Source organism: Catharus ustulatus, chromosome 4 (genome assembly GCF_009819885.2).
Source record: "Catharus ustulatus isolate bCatUst1 chromosome 4, bCatUst1.pri.v2, whole genome shotgun sequence".
Taxonomy (NCBI): domain Eukaryota; kingdom Metazoa; phylum Chordata; class Aves; order Passeriformes; family Turdidae; genus Catharus; species Catharus ustulatus.
This window is the reverse complement of record NC_046224.1, coordinates 27,375,548-27,397,135: the sequence shown is the minus strand read 5'-3', so window position 1 is coordinate 27,397,135 and position 21,588 is coordinate 27,375,548. Positions and strand designations below refer to the sequence as shown.

The window sequence follows — 21,588 nt, the reverse complement described above, 5'->3', positions numbered from 1 at the left end:
TTCAGCCGCGCGATGACAGACCCTGTCCTGTCCCGGAGCGGGGTCCCGGAGCGGGGAGCGCTCTCCACTCCGGCAGCCTCCGGCGGCGGGCGTCCCCCAACCCAGGCCGGCCCTGCTGACACTTTCTGGCCCCGCGTGTAGTTTTGGTGGCAGAACGCGTCGGGATTCTGCCTCACGCAACTTCTGTTTTGCTCGGTTGTGATTTTGGCTGTAATAACTGCAGCAAGCTCCGGAATGACTAAGAGAAAGGCGTGGAGAGAAAGTTCTCCGTCCGCAAGCCCTCTCCCCAAGCCGTTTCTAGTGCGTGCAGAGCAGAGACTTGGCATCGGGCTGGTCCTTGGGGACCACCCGACAGCTGCTGCCCGGGCTGGCAGGAGCGCTCCAGGCCCCCGGGGAGCCCCTCTCAGGGCTTTGTCCGAGACGGAGAGACTGGGTGCTCAGCACCGCAGAGCCTTTCCGCCCCGAGTATGCTTCTTTGCCCTCCACGAAGATACGAGCCTGCTGCCTTCATCTTCCCCACGGAGCGGGTCCCGGCACAGGACAGGAAAGGAAAGGCTGAGCAGGCCTTCCTCTGTGCTGCGGGCTCCAGCTGGAGCTTGAGGCACTGGATATATGTTTCACTATTTGATTATAGCAAGAAATTAAACCAAGTTTTGTCTTGGAAGACATTTTATTTTCTTGGTCTTTGATTATAGCACATTCTTCCTTTACATATATATATACATAAAAAATAAATTTTATGTATTATGGAGAAATAGTGACTCATAAAGTCAGCAGGATCACAGCCCCTGATGTCAGCCTGTCAAATACAGTTCCACCTCTGCCAAGCCTTAGGATGAACTGAACTGTTCAGTCTATACATGATGTTCTAGTAATTACTAGAATGGGTGATAAAAGGAGAATTTATAGTGAATTGTCTCAGGCATTTTTTTAGCACAATTCTGTCAAATGCACAGACCTGAGGGGATGTTGGAGTAACTGCAGGTTATGGGCACCACAACAGAATTTACTGCCCTGACCCTAACAAGTACCAGAGAGCTTGCATCAGGTCCGGAGGTTGTCTTAAATATATCCCAGAGGTGGCTGAAGCTGGCATGAGGGGCTTGCACTGAAGCATGCGAGGAACCCTCAGAATAATCTGTCTTCCTCAATACAAGGAAGTAGAGATCTTGAGAGTAGAAATCTTCAGCAGCAAACGAAGTACCCTGGGAAAGCTACAACACTGTGAACATCTAGCCACAGCCTTAGTTATCTCCCAATTTATGAGAGGGGGACATCAGATTTCTATTTAAGAAGGGCCTAGAAAGGCTAGGATTTGTAGCAGTACCCTAAGACCCAGGATTTTAACTCTGAAGCCATTTATTTCAGAGTTTACTATAAGAACTGAGCCATATGGACCTCAGCATAGAGAATAAACAAGAGGATCATCAGTGTTACGTATCAAGGGAGGTAAATCTGTTTCAGGCAGCACAGGTAACTGCCACTATTTCTCCTTCTCTCGCTTGGTAGTGACAAGGAAAATGTTAGCAATGTACTATCTAAAGATTTTTCTCACCATGGGAACCAATTTAAGCTATTTCTGACCAAGATTACCATTCTGCAAATAGCTTTTTGCTGTATTTGACACTGTGGGTCAAACTCTATCCTTTGTACTGAAAGACCACTTAGTGCTGAGAGGAGTGTGCATTAGGAATTAGTGGAACCACCACTAGTGCTGAGGTGGTAAAGTTGCTAGACACTGCAGGCTGGTGTGGTTGGGGAAGCTACTGATGTACCATTTTCTCTCAGAAGTGTCAATATTCTGCTTTGCCTTAGTGTGAATTTGAAGACAAATACTTCAGTGGGGAGAAGGAGCAAACCAGTTTGCCTCTCACAAGACTTATTTCTCCTTGGAATACCAGAAACTCCACCGAAGAACAAGCTGAGAAAGCATCCTTACACCTGCTTTGTAGTCTTTCTGTCTTGACCTTGAGCCTATTATCAAATCTGGGCCTGATGATCTCAGTCAACCCAGAGTCTTAACATCCATCTGTTAGCACTAAAGCCAGTCTGCCTGGCTTAGTTATTAGGATTAGGGAAAAATGTCTTGTGACTTTAAGTTATGTTCTCAATTTAGTTGTCATGGGCCCTGGCATAAACTATAGTATGCCTTGTCCTTTCCCTCTCCTCCCATGCTAACCATCATGAGTTAGCCACATACTGGGACATTTCTGACCCACAGGGCCAAATTCAGCTGCACTCTTATCCATTCAATAGCTGCCTTGCTGTTTGCTGGATAAAGCAGAGCATTAATTGCAAGCTGTCTTTGCCAGTTTTGCCAGTAACAGTAAGGAAGGTTACAAGCCAACTTGCTGCAAAGCGTGAGCACAAACCAGTCCTTCATTTCAATTAACGGTGCTTCTGCAGCCAAAGGCCAAGTCTTAAAGTCTACTTGAGACACTAGTCAAAATTCCAAATGTGTACCTTTGTTGTGGTTTCATTCCATCCAGGGAATAAGCACCACAGCTGCTCTCTCTCATCCCACCTCTCCCCAGTGGGATGAGGGAGAGAATCAGAAGGGTAAAAGTGAGAAAACTTGTGGGTTGAGATAAAAGCAGTTTAGTAATTGGGAAAAAAAACCCCAAACAAACTAATATTAAATTGTAATAAAAATGAAAATAACAAAGAAAGACAAGTGATGCAAATGAAAACAATTTCTCACCAGTAACGGACTGATGGCCAGCCAGTCCCCAAGCTGTGCCCCTGCACCAGCCTTCCCTTATTGCTGACCATGGCATCATATGGTATGGAACATCCCTCTGGTCAGTGGGGTCAGCTGTCCTGGCTGTGTCCTCTCCCAGCTTCTTGTGCACCTTTCTCCTTGCTGCTGAGAGGCAGAAGAGGCCTTGACTCAGTGTAAGCACCACTCACCAGTAATTAAAGATCTCTGTGTTATCAACATTGTCTTCAAAACAAATCCAAAACACAGCCCCTTGCCACCTACTAGGAAGAAAATTAACTCTGTCCCAGCCAAATGCAGGACGTACATGCATGTGCTATATAAGATACAAGGATATTGATCTTGTTAATTGAGCAGAACAAATTCAAAGGCTGTATAATTATTTTTCTGGCTGACATTGGGGACACCAGAAAATGAGAAATGAGTGGCATTTCTCTGGAGAAAATCTCTCCAGTAGGTAATCTACTTTAAGATCCATATAGTGACCTATAGCTTCAGTGCCTCTGGAACAGGAAAGAATTGAAACCAAAAGAAGGGGAAGTGCTGAATACAGCAGCATCTAACTTATTCTTGGTTTTTGGACCAGAATCTCAAAGCATGTCCTTGGTGCCTCAGCTATACATATAGATGTACATCTCTGATACGGTAAATCAGTAGATAGATAGATAGATAGATAGATAGATAGATAGATAGATAGATAGATAGATAGATAGATAGATAGATAGATAGATAGAGTGAGCTGTGCACTTAAGAATGGGCTCCAAAACAGCTGGTGTGCTTGTGAGAGGAGGACACTGCTATAGCTGGAAAAAAAATTGCTTTAAAGTCATTCCTTTCTGGAATCCCATTTTCTTTATTTAGGTGGTATCCCTGAGATAGTTTTCCCCGTGAAGTTATCTTTCATATCAGTATTTAGAAGCTACTTTACTTGGTGAGGCTGATCCCTCTCCCTCCCGGTGCAAGCTAGGCTACTGAGCAGCACAGGTTTCCACAATTGCCAGACCACAGAGACACAAAATGGACCCTGAATCACTGCCCCTGGTGTTTTTGCAAGTACTGTTTGTGCAGTTTTATGTGGTTAATTAATAAAAGGTATCAGCAGCTATCACAGCAAAAACTCATGCTTTCCCCAGATTTCACATGGAGTCTAAGCAAAAATGGATGTAAAAAATAATAATAAATTATGTCCTTGGAAGTCATAACAGTTCTGTATAAAACAGCCCATCTGTATACCATCACAGTCTTCTCCAAAGCCCTTTTGAGCCTCTTTCAGACGTGTCATTGCCATGTGACATGTACAAAGTGGAGCAAAGTAGTGCAAATAGTTATTTAAAACATCGTCTTCTTTATAGAAGCTATCGGATTAGGCTGTTGGACTTAATCCCATTTAATGTCTCTGAAGGCTGGGCTGACAGGTGCCCTGCATCACTGTGAGCAAGCGCTCCATCTCCAGCCGGGCACTTGGCACTTGCATAGCCAAACTCCATTCCTTGCTTCGAGCCCTTGATTTTATAGCAGAGGTTAATGGGGCATACAACGGGCTTTGGTCGACCCGAATACAACACCTATTCTGTGCAGTTCACCACGTGTGCTAAAGGTTATCTGCAGGAAGGGGAGCTCTGTCTTCATGACGGGCAAGGATGGCGTTAGTGAGCTCTTGCCTCAGAGATGCCTGCCGGTGTTTTGCCCTCCGTGTTTCCTGGTGGGTGAGGCAGTGGTGGCACGTAGCTCCTGTGACAGGAACAGGTGATGACCCTGACAGGTATTGCTCGCCCAGTGGGTGCGTGAAGATGCCTGTGCATGAGGTCAATACAGCAATAAGCAAAGCATTTATAATGATAGTGCTGCACTGCCCCATGCTGCGTTCCTCAGTGGGCACTCAGCAGGCTCCGGACACCACAGCCATGAGCGAGACGGGTGACTAAAACTAAACTCAGCACGGTGCCGAGCGGCTGCCCTGAAGCGGCGGTGGCAGTGGGGGACCAAGATGGCGGGTGGTGGGGCGCCTCAGTGCCCATCACTGCTCATCGACAGAGTAGGGAAGCCAGGGCAGGAACATAGCTAAAGCTCCCTTTGCAACGCAGTGCACAAAGGCGACCACCCAGAGCCTGAGCCGCTGCGCCGTCTCCGGCAGAGCACACCCCTTTGCCCCCACGACCGGGCTCTGCGGGTCGGTGCTCCCGTCCCTGAGGCGGCCCGGGGGCGGGACGGGGCGGGGGCGGTGCCAGCTCGGACGAACGGGGCCCTTCCGTAAACACCGCCCGGCCCGTCCCCGGCCTACCCCCCGCACACCGGCACGGCCCATTACCAGCGCGGGGGAGTCCGTCACAGCATCTTCCCGTGTCGCCTCATATTTCTCCACGCTTACTGCCAGATCGCGGGCAGAACGAGGAGATGCGAGCGGTTTCTACGGGCATAAGCGGAGGCTGGCCCAAGTACCTCCGATAATTCGCCGCTGGCAGGCAGGAAAAGATGACATACCTCCCCCCTTCCACCGTCAGAGATGGACTTGCCCGAGGAAGACACTAATAGTCCAGGCTGGGTCTTTAAATCTGACGGGGGCTGTGTGGAGCCCCGGCGAGCGCCGCGCAGGACGGCGAGGGGCAGCGGTGAGTGGCCGGCTGGGGACAGCGGGGCAGGGCTGCGCCGGCCGGCGGAGCTGACACGCAGTGGGGTGTTCGGGCACGCTGGGCGATGAGCCGCGGGGTGAGTCCGGGTCAGCGCTGGCTCGGGGGCTGCCACCCTCCTGTGCGGTGTGGGTGGCAGGGAGGTGGTGGACTGGCCCGTCGCTCTGCTGCCCCAGTGGGGCTCCCGCTGCAGCAGGTGGGTTTCTCAGTTCCTGCGCTGGGTCCGAAGTTCTCCCTTTGCCCCGGGTCTCCTGGGCTTCCGCCATCCCTTAGTGTGTGCCGGGCCCATCCGCCGCGACGGCCGCAGGCGCAGGGTCCCCCCTGCAGCCCCGGTCAGCAGGGCAGGGGCTCCTCGAGACCTGCCGGGGCATGGGGGCCGGGGCGCTTAGGGGCGGCTGCCTGGGCTCCCCTTCTCTGAGGCTGACAGGGAGCGTTCCCTCCTCACTTCTCCCCCGGATTCCCTCCCCCCGGGCACGTCCTTGGAAACGCTGTTTGTTTTGGTCGGCGAGTGCCAAACTCCTGCCTTTGCTAACTGTTAAAAACATGGGGCCGGGGGAGGAGACAGGCAGCGAAACAGATGGAGGAAGAGGAGGAGCCGGCGGCTCTCGTCGGTGTCGCTCCCCCCGCGGGGGAGGGGAGCGGGTAGGGCGCCCCGGGCTGCCCTGGGGGCCGCGGCCCCGCGTCCCATCACTGACCTGTCCGGGCGGAGGTCGCTCCCACGGGCAGCGCTCGGGACACTCGGCCTTATCTCACTCTCGCCGATACAGCTTTTTAAGGCTTCACGAAGAGAAGTGTCTCTTCAAGGGAAAGAGCTGTGGAACTACAAAGCTAAAGGGGAGAAATGTCGACTGTAAGCTGTGAAAAATGAGGCGGGAGGAGATGCAAGTAACTCTTAACAAAGGCTCTTTTCTGTTCTCGTGTCGTGAGTGCTGACAGAGGTGGAGTCGGTGAAAGGGAAACTCGAGACCAAATGAGATTCAGTCGGTGCCAGTTTGAAGATAGTAAGAATGTGAACCCAGCAGAATAAACAAAGTTAAGACCTTCATAGTGGTAAAACTGGACCGAGCACTCATAAGTCTCTGTGTCCGTGCACACTTCCTTTGAACAAAGCAGGACTGTGGGAAACTTTACCTTGAAGATGGTATCCGAGGAAATAACCCAACAAATTGTGAAACTGTCTTCCTTCCTGTGCTTCGTAAAATAACTTAAAAAGCAAACCTTCGGGAATAAAATGTGTGTTTGTGCCTTCTAAAACGAATCTGATCTTGCAGTTTTGATCAAGTTCTTAATGAAGACTCAAGTTGGGTGATGCAGTTAAGAGCAAGATGCCTTTAATCATCTGTAGTTTTGTATTCATTTTCTTTTTACTGAAAAGAATAATTCCCACTTGTCTAAATAGCAGAAATGTGAGAATTTATTTCTTCATTGTTAAATTAGCTGGAATCTAATAGTTGATACATGTAGAAGATACTTTTAACTTGGTCTCCCAAAGAGTTTATCCTTAAAAAGCCCTACAGGGTAGTACTGATTGAAAGAAAGCAAATGATGTAATGAAGCCCACTGTGACAGTGTCTAACCTAATACAAATATGTAAATGTGGGTAGTCTTTAATGCAGCAGAGTAAAGCAGGTTGTGACCTCAGGCTGACCCTTTAACAGAACAGGTGCGATATTAATATATGTGTATTAAGGGTGGCCTAATATATAATAATTAATGAGCAAATAAAGAATAACAAGATGGTATTGTTTATCCAAGATGGTGAGTTAGAGACCTTGCAAGGCTGAAGGGCTTTTTGAAATATTTTTATGTGACTATTATACTAATTTAAACTTAAAGTTCTAAATTAACTTGGCCATTTGTTATTAATGAGCACTTCTGTGCTGTCTACAAAAATGTAGGTAAAAAAAAGGAAAATCAGTTCTTCCAGTGTATGTTATAAAGCAAAGATTAAGTGACTCAGTTGTCTATTGTTGTAACTAATTAGGAATGTCTTTTTTGGTTTGCATTTACCTTTCATATTCTTAATGACTGTATTTTTGCCCAAGTGTTTAGATGGCCCCTGTAGATTCTGCTTACATGTTCATGTATGTGTTTATCTTTTAAACTTAAAATTTAGCAATAATGTTCCAAATCTGCAGAGTATACCCGTTCTTGCTTCCCACTGTGTTTGAAGCATTCTTCTAGGAAATGTATTTAGTGAGGCAAAAGATTGCAGTGTTTTTTTGTGAGTCATCTCCTGCTGCAGTGTTGAAACTTCTTACTTAAATTAAGCCTTCTGAAGCACTCTACTGACAGCTCTGCTGTCTGTATGTGTGCATATATTGTAGGAGTAGGTATGGTCTTGATACATCAAAATGTGCCTCTTTGAAATGCAGCTATTTGTTGCCAGAAGATCCTTTGCTGGGACTAGTACTTAAGGACTTGATGTATATAGTCTTCTAATTTTACCTTAACCACTTGATCTTCTTGGAAATCAAGATGGGGTGGAAAATGGCAGTGCTAACTCGCCTTCATTAATGGTCTAGTGCTTCTTTCACTTGCAAAGCCAAATATTTATTAACATTGTCATACCTAGAGGTAAGAGGAAGTTCATGAAATGATAATGTGTAAGTTGTGTGAGAGTATTTTGGGTTTTAATGGTCATTTACCTTCTTCCATGTTCTTTACCCCTGAACTGAAGCAGTAGACAGACTGTGAAGTGCTCGTACTCTGCAAGTGATTTGCAAAGGCTTTGGGCCACTACCGCTGCAAACAACATTAATCAAACCTTTTGATGGACCACGTGCTTCAACATTAATCTCTTGGAGGTTAGTCATTTGTGTGGAAGTAAAGAAGTGTTATACAAGATTAAAGGCTGGAAATACAGTGTTCTTATATTGATCAAAAATATTAGTTGGAGGGTAATAAAAACTTTGCAGACTCTGTACAGTGTTACTGTGTTTAAGTGAGCAGTTCAACATGAAGAACCTCAAGTATGTTCTATAGGCTAGTTTGTCACAAATAGCTTTTGGTCAGCACTAACTTTGAGATCAGTAACACAGATTTTAATTGAAGAAATAGTTTGTTTCTTCTCTAGTCTTAACCAGTGACCCATTTCTAATTGTAACTTAAATACAACTTCCGAGCCAAAATATGTCTGGATTTTGGGTTTTTTAGGTTCTTTTTCGACTCTCTTGTTTACCCAATAGTGTTTTAAATATTTGCTTGTTAGAAATTATAAAATTGCTGTTCTAATAAGAGTTATGATCCTATGGATCACAGGTAATGCTGCAAGTTGTGTATGTATGACCTCTGTGTTCTTGTCAAGTGTCTCTTACTGGCTCCTCCAGTACAGTGATAAACTGTTGGCTGTGTTCTTGCTAATGTTGCCAATTCTTTTCACAAAAAAACCCAGATAAAGTATGGCATAAATAAGGTGTTCAAGTGCATTCTCTTCCCTCTTGGGAGAGGAGGAAGAGTAAACATACACTTAAGAAATATTAATCATCTCAATTAACAAGGGAGTGCTCTTCAGTGTTGTAGCTCATCAAGTTATAAAGGCCTATTCAGGATGAGTTGCTGTCCAAAAAATCAAACGCTTTAAGCTGTAACTAGGTGCCAGCATAAAGAAATCTTCCTTTTCACTACCTTTTGTCTATCCCAGGACCCCACAATGTGTTGATTCAATTAAGTACAGAAAAGATCATCCTTTTATTGCCAAAAGTGTTTTTTTTTTCCAAGTTCAGCAGTTGCAAAGTGTGATGTTCCCTGCATACTGATGTGGTTTAAGAATAAATGAAGTTATATATTAGTTAAATTTGCTGATGGAGATCATTGCTGGCTATGTCTCTTCATAAAGTCCACTACAGAATGCTTCATGGCCATAATCACAGATGGATAGCTACTTTTGGTATCTGAGCCAAATTCCTTTGGTAGTAATTACAGCTGATGTCCAGCTTCTCATTTTAATATTATTATGAACATATTTTTCACTTCCTGTCATGCAGTTGTTAATCATCTGTATCACACTGTGCAGCTGTCCACATCTGCAATTGCAGATTACCTGCCTGGGAGACAGTTTCTTCACTTAGACAGAAACACTGTGAAGCACTACACTTCTCAGTGGAAGTTGTTGTCTGTGCTAAATAGAATATTAGAGACTCAGAGTTGCCATTTCACTTAAACTAGAAAACCTATCCACTTTCACCCCTAGGAGGAGTGATTTTTGGGTCTGTGCCATTATTGATCTGATTCTGAGCACAGACCCACCTAAAGCAGCAGGCCAGACTTTCAGCTACACCCAGTCAGAAATGTAATATTCTGAATTACTTGCCTGTTCTCCCCCTGCAACTTCTGTGTTTGCTTTGCAGTTGTTACACTTGGTGCAGTCTGTTTGTGGAAGGAAATTCGTTGCTAAACACCACTTCTTCATGAAGTCAGGTGGGGGATGGTAACATCGTGAGATGCCTTTATGGACACTGAAAAATACCAAAATTCTTGCAACAAGCAGCTTCGGGGTTCCTGTGGGTTGTCTTTCATTTTCAAAATATAAAAAATTATGGGACTCTATTTTTCTAACATAACCATCAAGGTATGAAATAGCTGAAGGTGCAAAGCTTTCTTACAGAAAAGTTATAGTTGATAATTATATGATTCTGTATGTCAAGTCAGATCCTTTCCTTTGCTTTTTCTGTTTAGGAAAGGCAAATCTTGGTCTTCATTCACAATATAATAATCAGTAGCTGACTTTTGCGAAACAAACAAAAGTAAATGCTGGTTTTATGGGAATTGTGTTTGTCCTTCCAGGTCTTGTTTACTGTGTAAACAAGGTGTAAAGGGAATCAGAATGCCTCTCAGTGAAGACCAAAACAGTGACTCGGATTCTTCGCGCCTCTCGGAAAGTACAGCTTCTTCCAGTGACTCGGAATATTCCAGGCAGAGCTTTAACAGTGATTCTTCAAGCAAGCCCAGCTCCCCAGCGTGTAAGCCTATGTCAGCCTTACCTGCATTGTGCATGGAGCAATAAGGCTAACTTACCTTGTTTCTCTTTGCTGTTGTGGGTAGAACCTGGGATTCTGAATCTGTTTAAGAGTATAAAGAGAGAGGCATGACTTTTTCTCTGCTGTGAAGCAGTGCATCTCCTGTGTGTGGAACACCAGCAGCAGCTGTATCCATGGGGGTCTCCCTGTGCACTCCTTCCCTTCAGAAAGTGTAAGAAAAAGCGTGTCACAATGGTCTTCCTAACCCTGACATTGGTAGCAGCCTCCTACTCAACCAGATATGCCTTTGTGCAGAGGGTGGGTTTCTTCTGTTTGATCCCTGCACTTAAAAATTAATTCTGTAACTCAGAGATTCCCAATAGTATATCAGATTACATGTAATTAATCTTAAATTCACATTTTTTTTTTAATATTTATTAGAATCAAACAGAAAACACGCATTTGCACAAGGAGGATTAAGATGTGGTTTGTGTGTGTCTGTAAGCATTTGCAGACCAAATTTGCTTACTTCTTACATCTATTTAAATGAAGTCTTACATTAGAACAGGCTTGTTAGTGGAGCTGCAGTTGGTGGCTGGCTCTGTCTTTCTTTGTTACCAGTCTTCCAAATTAGAATTTGAGGATTTAGAAGCTTTGGGTATTTGCTCTTGTTTTCCAATGTAGAGTTTGTTTGTCATTGCTACTAACTCCTAAATAAATGAGTATAAGTTACATTCCACAGCAGATGAAAGATCTGGTGATCTTAAGTGGGGGGATAGGCAAGTCAGTAATTTCAGAACGTTTTCAACAGGCAGTACATCCATCACGTGCTTGGAATTACAGTGGACATCTGGTATCTCTTACTGCCCATGCTTTTGGTGGGGTGGCTATGACAGAACAATTGGTAGCAAATCTGTGGAATGCAAGATCCCATTTTAAAGGAGAAAAAAAAAAGATGTCTTAGTTCAGATGCAGAAAAATGACAGTGGTCCTCAGAATGTTTTGAGGCTTGTGTGGTATTTCCCCGCAAACACACACACCCCTGATAAGCTGGGAGTTTCCTGAGTTAGTGTTTTGCAGAGATATAAAGACTGGGTAATCTTGGGTTGCTTCTTCCAGTGTACTGGAGTCCAGTCAGCAAGCAGTAAAATTTCTAGGTTTTAGTGTATTCAATTGCTCTTATCAGCTGTAGATATTTGGCTTGAATTGATCTTGTTTGTTCCAGCAGCAAGCCCTCCCAAGGTCATCACATTTGATGAACTGATGGCAGCTACAAGAAATCTGTCAAACTGGACTCTAGCTCATGAAATTGCTGTAAATGCAAATTTTTGCATAAAACATGAAGACTACCCACAAAACAGGTAAGAGCCTGAATTTTGCAAAGAGCAGTGCTGGTGTTGGAAAGAGAGGAGCAATGAATGGACCAGTTTTGGGAGCTGATGATTCACCGCCCAAGAAAGATGTGGTTGCAGGGCATAATATTGGGGGAGGTGTGTCTCATCTAAAACAGTTGCAAGGATGAAAGCTAATTGGGAGTCTTCTCCGTACCTAATTGATTTACTCCACAGCTTTGCAGGCACAGTGAAACAAATTGTACATAAGGCATTTTGGGATCATTTGGAATCAGAACTGAATGAAGATCCTCCAGAATATGAACATGCTATCAAGCTCTTTGAGGAAATTAAGGAGGTAATATTCCTTCTCTGTATTCTTTTGTCAGCTTAACTCTAGGAGTCCCTTAGTTCACTGAAGGCTCTGCTTAGCTTAGTTGAGCTGACACCTTCTAGTTCTTCCTTTTATAATATGAAGCCATTGATTATTCAGAACTGAAAATAATGTCTATTTGTAGTATATTTATATTAACCAGGAGTCTGGCCACAAACAGACACCACTTTCACTGCACAGTGATCAGTTGAGAGTCATGTCTTTTCCCAAAGCTTCTACTAGGCTGTTCCAGAACCATACTGTGAGTTAGGGCATGAACAATAGTATAAACATGACTGCACCTGCCCACTTAGACTTCATTGTTTGATTATCACACAGGTGAGCATACAGACCTTCAATCCTGGCACAATACTAAGTCTTACAGAATTTTAAAATTTAGTAAATATTTGTTTTACAGGGTAACCTCCCAGCTTTTGAACTAGTCTAGTTGTTGACTTGCTTTTTGTTGTATTGGCTTTGAGCATTTTTGCAGAACTGTACTGGTGGGTTTTTTTTTCCCCAAACAATCCTTTTTTCCCCACTGCCTTGGATAATGTTCTGTCTTAAAATGTCTGGTTATAATCTCTCAGCTATATACACCTGACATGAATATTAAAATTTCACTCAAGTGTGTTTACTAAGTGGTTTGGCTTTTATTGATAAGCTTTTCCTTTTTTGTCCCCCTCTAATCTAGATTCTTCTTTCCTTCCTGACTCCTGGAGCAAACAGGATTCACAATCAAATTTGTGAAGTTCTAGATACGGATCTTATAAGACAGCAGGCAGAACACAATGCTGTTGATATTCCTGGGCTAGCTAACTATATCATCAACACTATGGGAAAGTTATGTGCTCCGATAAGAGACAACGACATAAAACAGTTAAAAGCAACTGACAATATTGTAGAGTTATTGAGGTTGGTATTTGAGTGTAGTTTTTGGAGGAAAAAACTCTGTGAAAGGGTAGTAAACAGTGCAAGGTGGGGGGGCTGGGTAAAGGAAGTCTAAAATTGTGTCAGTTTGCATAACACCTGTTCTCAAGCTGTAGGAAAACTTCCTGAAGCATTAAAGGGGAAGAGCTCTGACACACAGAGGTTGTGTATCTTACTCTGTAATGAAATGGGTAGGACACCTAGATGAATATCTGAGTTAACAACTCTTGAAATAATCTCTGTTTCAGAAACTTTTTTTCTGTCTTATTCTTTCTTACAAAATGTAAGCAGCACACTTGTTTCTTATTGAAGTGTTAATTGCATGCTTCTTCTGGAAGGCCAAACCTTGGATTTAAAGCTCTTTAGTTAAGATCTTTAACTTGAGTAAAACATTTGCATAACAGGGCTGAAAACAGTGCTCCTTAGGTACACTGAAATACTAAGAGTAAATGGTAATTGTTCTACTGTGTATATATAGGTATCAGAAGGATCATTTTTCTTAATACAATCAGTGACCAAAAAGTTAAAGTCTCTTAATTTAGGTTGAAATACACCAATTCATGTAGTTTTTCAAAAATTTAGTTACAGGGCTGTAGCATTTAGTGATGCTACATTAGTCCTGGTCCTTCTAACTTAGACCAAGCTTTACATGTACTACTCCTTCAAGAATTCCAGATGATAGATAACATATGTTACTCTGAAATCCCAATGAAAGAGTTCACTTCTCCCAGAATTGAAATTAAAGGGATAATGTACATGTGCTTTGTGGGTGCTGGTGAAAATCAATAGACTAAATTAAACTGTGCAATTTTAAATTCCTCTTTTCAGACAAATATTCCGTGTTTTGGATCTGATGAAAGTGGATATGGCAAATTACACAATTAAAAGCCTTAGACCGTACCTGTGGCATAATTTGGTGGACTATGAAAGAACAAAATTCCAGGAAATTCTTGAAGAAACACCAAGTATGTACCATGCTCTATTTAAATTAAACTTTTCTTTGAAAAAACTATTTAAATACATGCTGTGAAAACTCTAAGTTGCAGTTAACTTAGAGGAAAACTTCAATTTCTTGTCTGTATCTAAGTAGTGGGAAAATTTTTTGGCAAGCAAGCTGTCACTGGATGATTGCTGAACTTGCTGTCAAGTTTGTCTGTCTGTAATCTGGGGCACTTTTAGACAAACTTATATTTGCCAAATTGGTTGGTGTCTGAAAAACAAACAAGTGGTGAGTGACTCTTGCTGTCTAGATGCAGAAGCCCTAGGTAAAATGAGACTTTCCTCTTTTGTGTGCAACAGCTCTGTTGTTAGTACAGAGTAAACATGTGAAACCAGTGCCTGAAAGTTGGAAGGGGTAAGATGAATTTCTAGTAAACAAAAGGCAGGCTCTGAACAAAATTTCTTAGATGATGCCAAGTCAACTTGATCCACTATTACACATTTTGTGTAATTTGATTCAACAGTATGCAGAAATATATCCTCCAAGAAGAGTAAGTAATCTTGCTAACATCTGGAGCAGGGGCTTCTAAAATGGGAGCCCTGAGCCTGCAGTGATAGGGCCTGCAGTGTTCATATATGAGCCTGAGAAAAACTCTACCACAGCAAATCAAATGTTTAAATCTTCCTTCACCTCTACTTTTTGGTCTTACACTCTGGTAAGTGGCCTCTCCAAAAAGGGAAAACAGTCCTTTGGGAACTCAAACTTTGAGACTTCTGTTACCTAAAAAATCTGAAGTCTTAACAATTTGTGGCTGGATTTGTACAAATCGGGTAGAATTTAAAGATGACTACTGGAAGATGATCAGTATAAGAAAGTGAGAGAATTACTATGTGTGAAGACTATGCTGTCCACTATGTTCAAGTCTTCAAAAGCTGAATTCCCTGTATGCAACTTTTTTTCTCAAGGTAGTGCTTATGTTGATGAAGGCATGCAATAAATCTGTGCTATTTGCAATGCTTAGGTGCCCTGAATCTCACAACAGAATGGATAAAAGAATCAATAGAAGATGAATTGTCATCTATTTCTGACGAGTCTTCATCATCCCCTGGTGCTGATAGTAGTTCAAAACCAATTATTAGTCCTACACTGGTGCTAAACAATGGCTACTTGAAACTGTTACAGTGGGATTATTGCAAAACAATTCCAGAGGTAAGAAATGTATTTTGGTGTCTTCACGTTAGCAGCTATATGAAATCATTGGTGTGATATAATAATCCTGCTACCGATGACAGTAAGTGAATATTCTCTTGCGTTCCTTAAATTTCTGCGCAGTAAATTTGAAATTTGGAGATTGTATTCTAGTCCAGTTTCTGAAATTCAAGATGGGCAAGTCAGCAACCAGAAAAGAACAAGGTAAAGGTTGTTCTCCCTCTTTCCAATGATAGCTCACCAGCTCCACCCTAAGAGCAGTCTTGGCTGTGGTAAAAGGCCAGGCCTTGTACTAACAGTACTTGGCTTTCTCTATCTTTAAAATAACTGACTGTAGCACCCTGTTTTCCTAACAGCAGCAGGAATTGGTGGAATCACTCTTTGGAACAGAATCAGTAAAAACTTGAGGCCTCTAAAGTAGATATTTACCTTTTCTCAGTGCCTGTCAACTATTGCTTCAAGACTCTGTGTTCAGTTTTTCCTTTTAATTCCTGATTACAGACCTCTGCCGCTTTCCATAAAGCTGATGTGAAACTTGCCATCAGTCAGGGCTAAAATTTGCATCTCCAGGGAGGGCCTTGGCTACATGTAAGGTGGCCCGGCAGAGAATTTGTTAAATACGTGGGGATGCTCTTGGTGTTCTCAGTGCTCTTGGTGTTTCAGTGGACAGAAGGGAAACCACCTTTTTACCTCTCTATGAAGAGTTTTGAATGAGAACTACATACAGATGTCCTCTGGATCTAGCTTGCCACATGAAATTGCTACCAACTACAATTGGATGTTAATGCCCCTGTGCTGCTCAGGATGAACTCTTTGTAACCTAAAGTTAACTCCAGCTACATCTTGCTGTGGGATTAATTATGTTCTTGGTATGACCAGCTGGCTTTTTGTGTGGAGCAGGTTATGTAACACTTGCAGAACCTGCTCTGGTGGCTGAATTGGTGGTTGTCAAGCACAGTTGTATATTATTATCCATCAGTTACAAATTTTGGCATTTTTTTCAAAAGACACCCAAGTCTGGAAGACTGTTCCATCTGTAACTTGGTCATTACAATATCCTCTGGATCCTCTGAGCATTCCATGTCATGGGCTGAATTGTTGGTTGCAGATTTCTCTGCAGTGGTAAGGAATAAAGTGCAATATCCTCAGTTTCCTCATTACTTTTCTTTCCTCCACAGGTTTGCTTCTGGTATTTGTACATAATGTCACTTCATGCTACACTACATATTTAGGGTATTTCAGTTGCTGTCTCCTCTGGGTTTGTGTATTTGTGATTAAAAATGGTAGTGTTTCATGACTACATCCTAGATCTGTCCTTCTCCTCTCTCTCTGTCCTTATTCCTAAACTAGTTTCGTTGTTTTAATTCTAGACTCTAATAACAGATGAAGTTCGTCTTCAGGAGTTAAGAGAAAAGCTCAATCAATTAAAAGTCATAGCTTGTGTTTCTCTCATAACGAATAATATGGTGGGTGCAGCAATTGTAGATGTGCCTGATTTTGCTGACCAGCTGAAAAGGATCTCCCTTCCTCTTCTTGAAGGCATGAACCAGAAGTAAGGCCTTTTTTTACTCCTCTTTTTAACTTTTTTTTGACAGTAAACAATTGGGAACAATTCTAGTTATCAATAGGAAGATGCCAAATTTTATTCATTTGTATATTCCCTTTATGACACAAGGCCACTATATGCTAGACATGTTTTCAAAGGTAGATTTTAATGAAATCTTAGTCTTGATGTTAATGTGCAGATTTTGGAACCTAGTAGTAAAGTTCATTCATACACTCTTGGTACTGGAGAGACTGGCAATATATTCGCTAAATCCTCTTGGGAGTTGTTTCAAACTTGTTGTACATAGTTCAAGTTACTTGACTGCCTATTTCTTTGGCTGCTTGAACTACAAGCAAGTCTGATGTATGTGACTGTCTTTTAAAAGAGTTTTTCCACTCTTTTTTTCTCATGAAATGCTATGCACGTGACTCAGAAAAACACCTAGGCACAAGGATAAAGTGAATTGGTGTCACTGCTGCACACTTGAAATTACTTTTCCCATTTGAATCACAACTAGGTTCTTATTTTATCTTCCACACAGAGATTTTCCTGTATATGTAAATTTACATAAATCTGCAGCAAAAAATGAAACCTTTTCAAAATTCTCATTGCAGAGACCAGGTTGAAAATGAAAGGAGACAAGTGAGGGCACTTTACAAACTGTGCTACAGAAACTGCAGAATTTAATGCTTTTCTGTTTCTTCCAGAAATTTTGACTTGAAGGAGGCTCTGAATGGTATTGGCATCCAGATTTGCAGCACAGTGAACAAGTCTCTAAGTGAAAGAGGTCTTCCCATTCTTAGTGAAGAAATGCAGAGTAATTTAATGGGTCAAATTGCTCATATTGTTGAGAAGAATAATCCTGTCTGTTCCTTGATAGGTTAGTAAGATACTACCTACTTGTCATATTGTATGTGTCTGTTTATAAACTTATTCTGAGCAAGCTTAATCAGCTGTCTAATTAAAGCATTTCCTTACTGCAGTAAAGTACTGGCTCAACTAAGACTAAGGAAATGTAGTTTACTTAGAGATGGTGTTCTTGGTGTGCTGCCGAGTGTGGTTAGTCACAGATAGAAATAATTGTAAAAGTGCGTGTAGAGACAAGCCTAGACAACCTAGTATTTTGCAGAAGAATTTAGAAAAAATAGTGTTTAATCTTTTTTCTGTCCATTCTGGGTTTAAACCTAGTGAGTTTGTTTTCCTTTGAGTTTACTTCGTATTAGTCCATGTGACTTGTTGCAATAGGTTCATGCTGTGTTCACCTTGCAGTAACCAAATTTAAGAAACTTACAGTATTGTTTCCCACCCCAACACAATCTTGGGAAAGAGTTGTTGCTTACATAGTTGGATTTTTTTTCTGTGCTAATGTGCAGTGTGCTTACCAAGTGACTGTGGCTTCATCTTGGGTTTGCATTTGTTCTGAGCAACTTTGTATTCTATTTCAGACAAACGAATCCAGCTCTTCATGAGAAGCTTGCTCGCTCTCCCGAGTTTTCAGAAGTGTATGCCTACTGTGCCAGGAGGCCTTTCTGTGATTCAGACAGAGATAGAGTTGCTGGGATCTCAGTATGCAAGCATTGTAAACTTCAATAAAAAAGTGTATGGACCATTCTATGCAAACATACTTAGAAAACTGCTTTTTCCTGAGGCAGCAATGGAGAAAACAGAAGCAGAAACATCTAGCAATTAAAAAATGTATCCTTTTTTTACTCTTCCAAGACAGCGAGGAAGTCACATCTTTAAGAACAGCCACTCCAGTGACAGTTGATGGGAAAAAGTCTTGTAGAATGTATACAGATAGTTTCTTAAATTCACTGTAAAGAAATTAATGTCAAGGTCATATACATATATTTTAATAGAAAAATATTTGTTTAATGGATTGTCACTTAAAATAGCCAGTGAATTATTAATTTCCATAGCAAGCATTTATTGTGACTTGCAGTGGGAAAGAGCTGGCAATGTATTTACTGTTTTGCCACCATCAAAACAATTTTATTTTTCAACTCAAATATATTTACATATAGCAATGCATATTAGGAAGTGACAAAACAACTCTAGATAAAATGTACTATGCTTACATTGTATTTTTGTAGAGTAACATCTCAGACAACAATTATGTTTCTGAAAGTACTTTGAAGAAGAAAGTAGAGTGTAAGTGCTTTAGTAACCAAACCCAGGTTCATACTAGGCCAAATTCAGGTACTGCTGCAATTAACTGGACCCAGAATTTTGCCTCTGTTACATTAAGGAATGCCAGTGTTACAAACTGTTTGCAGGATAGCATTAGTTACAGAAGCAGCATTCACCACTTCAAATAGGAATAATTCAGAACTTCTCAACTTTAATTAAGATTAGTGATAAATACCTAAAAAAACCCCATGAGGTTGGGTGGGTGGAGTAAATTTCTGTATATAGTGTTTATTCAGTGGAGGTCATACAGATCTTTAGTACATGTATGTCTTTGATCTTAATGGATGGGTATTAAGTATTTTAAAGTTGGGTCTTTCTAACCTTTATGCCCAAAAGCACTTAGGACCGACCTTACAGCGTACCACAGAAGAACTACCCCTTTTATGCCCTTATCCAACAGAATGTAAGTTTTTTCACAAGATATTCTTAGGCCTGAAAGCAAGAACTCATGTAATTAGTCATTTTTGAAAATATTGTTAGATTCACTTTTTTACAGAGTGTGTAAGAAATGCTCCCATTTTCCTCAAATTTCTTTGACTGGGCCCCAATACTTAGTTCCCATTTAAGGCATTGGGAATCTTGCATACAGAAAACGAATAGAATTGAAATTGAGAAATGTGGAAGTGAACTTCTTTAAGTTTACAAAGGCTTTATTTTTTGTATTTCAGATTACTGGGATTAGATAGTGCTGGAATGCATATTATAGACATGTTCTTGTCTACTAAATTGAATAATTTACTTGAAAATAATATTTTAATATATTACCATATAATATTCCTTTCAAGATGTCATATATAGAAAACCTCAGTGTGCTACAAGTTAGAGGTCATTTTTAATATTTTATATTACAATCTATTTTTATGAAGAGACAAAAATATCCTGTAAAAGTGTAATGTGTCACATAACTTGTTTATGTATGTTACTGTGTCTTTCATAAAGGTAAAAAAAACCTGGGCATTATTAGCACTGTGGTTTTGTAGTCCATTTTTACAGGAATGTGTACTCTTTATAGCAAAGGAAATTACTTCTATTCAGTTGTTCTTCAGTGGCCAAGGACTTTGGTCACGTGTACGTGTTAAGGAAAACTTTCTTCGAAATGCCTTTTTAGAGAAATTTCTCTAGTGCACTTCTGTTCTATCCCTTGAAAAACATTGCACAAAATAAATATGAACACATTTTAAAGGGAACTGTTTCTTGGAAAACCTGAGAGAAAGGAACTCTTAGACTATAACTGTGCCACTAGGTAAGCCAGGCTTGCTCAGACGAATATGAAATTTTGGTAGGCACTTCAAAATCATTAAGAGAAGAATACATTTCAAAAGCAGGTAGAGGGAATAAATCCTAGTGATTTGCTACAATTTTAGAAATTTCTACATGATTTTGAGCTTCATCCGAAAGAGAATTTCATGAACACTTAAAGGTGATTGCTAATATGATTATGAACTTTCATTTGTAATATTCTATTGTACAAATAAATGTCAAACTATAGCTCTTTAATGAGCTGGGAAAGCTGTCATACTAGTTTTTACCAGTAAATACTCAAAATATAGCATTTATGGGAGGGGTGTGGTGATTAGGGTGACTTGCAAAGGGCATTTTATAGCATGGCCTGTGTTTTAAGTGATTGTTTAATGTGTTTCAATTTAATGTTTCAAACATGGACATTGCATCTGTTTAATGTCATGTGTTGCATGCTGTTTATGCTACTGTGGCTGAAATGCACTTGGCTCTACTCAGAAGTTGTCCTTGTGAAACAAGATACTATTCTGTAGCAGCTTTGTTAAAAAACAAGTATTTTGAGGGTTTGTATGCATTAAATTTTGTTTGTGATACCATCAGTGGTGAAAAGTCATTTATACAAACTTTATTAAATGCAATGGACTGTTAAATGCCAAAGATAAATGACTCCACTAATACTCTGTCGTGACCATTTTTCTGTTACTTCTCAGAAGCAGCTCCAGCGTAGAGTAGTGACTTTAACCCAACTGTACAAGTACTGTTCAAAATAGTCGGCCTGCATAAATCTGACTGCTTGGAGGAGGGATGTATCGGGTTTGCATGGCAGAGTTGGAGGGGGATCAGACTGCAGGGGTGGCTTCTGTGAGAAGCTGCTCCAAACTTCCCCCTGTGTCCGACAGAGGCCTTGCATGGATTAAAAACCACGGATTGCCACGTATTAAACAAATTCTCCACTAACTGTGCGCTTTAGGCAGGAAACCAAACGGAAGGAGTCTGGAATGTTACTCCTCTTCAGGGGCGGGGCTTTAGTGTGTCCAGGATGGGTGGAGCCCAAACCCAACCCCGTGAATGTTACTCCTGTGGAACCTGAGCGGAGCAGGCGTGTGCATGTACTGTTTTCACACTCTGCTTTTAGAACTTACCGATTATTATATTTACATATATATCTCAAAAGTTAACTGCCACAGGAACCTGCCGCGCTCACTGGTGCTTCTTGTTTCATCTTGAACTGGGGCAGATGAGTAGCTCCCCATTTGACTGCGATTTTGGTGTCTCTATAGCACCAATCCTTGTAAAGGAGAAAAAATAAATTTGTAGGTGATTCAACTACAGCATTCAATGATAATATCAATAATAATAATTAATAAAGCTAAAAGCTGATGCCCTGCATTGCTTTATATGTTAAAAACTGCATGGAAGCCGTTTAAAGCCCAAAGGCTCCCTGACCCTGATGCCCCCCGGCTGCGGGGGCGGTGACCGGCTTGGGGTTTCAGGGGGGACCCTCGGGAGGGGCCGAACTGCAGGGC

The 21,588-nt window shown here is 41.6% G+C and overlaps 1 protein-coding gene across 5 annotated transcripts; it reads left to right on the top strand.

Moving 5' to 3' along the window:
• The first annotated feature begins 4,982 nt into the window (after positions 1–4,982).
• TCP11L2 (t-complex 11 like 2) lies at positions 4,983–20,658 on the top strand. Of its 5 annotated transcripts, none has more exons than XM_033058195.2 (11): positions 4,983–5,328; positions 8,030–8,153; positions 10,132–10,307; positions 11,530–11,665; positions 11,873–11,993; positions 12,703–12,923; positions 13,767–13,903; positions 14,900–15,087; positions 16,458–16,639; positions 17,341–17,513; positions 18,079–20,658. In XM_033058195.2, the coding sequence occupies exons 3-11, from the start codon at positions 10,172–10,174 to the stop codon at positions 18,321–18,323; spliced, it is 1,539 nt and encodes a 512-aa protein (XP_032914086.1). In that variant the 5' UTR covers positions 4,983–5,328; positions 8,030–8,153; positions 10,132–10,171; the 3' UTR covers positions 18,324–20,658. The 5 variants fall into 5 exon arrangements, with proteins under 5 accessions (XP_032914086.1, XP_032914087.1, XP_032914089.1 ...); XM_033058196.2 differs by having other exon boundaries at positions 8,027–8,153; XM_033058198.2 differs by having other exon boundaries at positions 4,984–5,328; positions 11,533–11,665.
• Positions 20,659–21,588: the final 930 nt, after the last annotated feature.

Coding starts and splice junctions, on each gene's coding strand:
- TCP11L2 (XM_033058195.2), top strand. CDS start 10,172: ATGCCTCTCAGTGAAGACCAAAACAGTGACTCGGATTCTTCGCGCCTC. Junction 11,666..11,872: donor GAAGACTACCCACAAAACAG/GTAAGAGCCTGA, acceptor TTTACTCCACAG/CTTTGCAGGCACAGTGAAAC. Junction 13,904..14,899: donor AATTCTTGAAGAAACACCAA/GTATGTACCATG, acceptor TGCAATGCTTAG/GTGCCCTGAATCTCACAACA.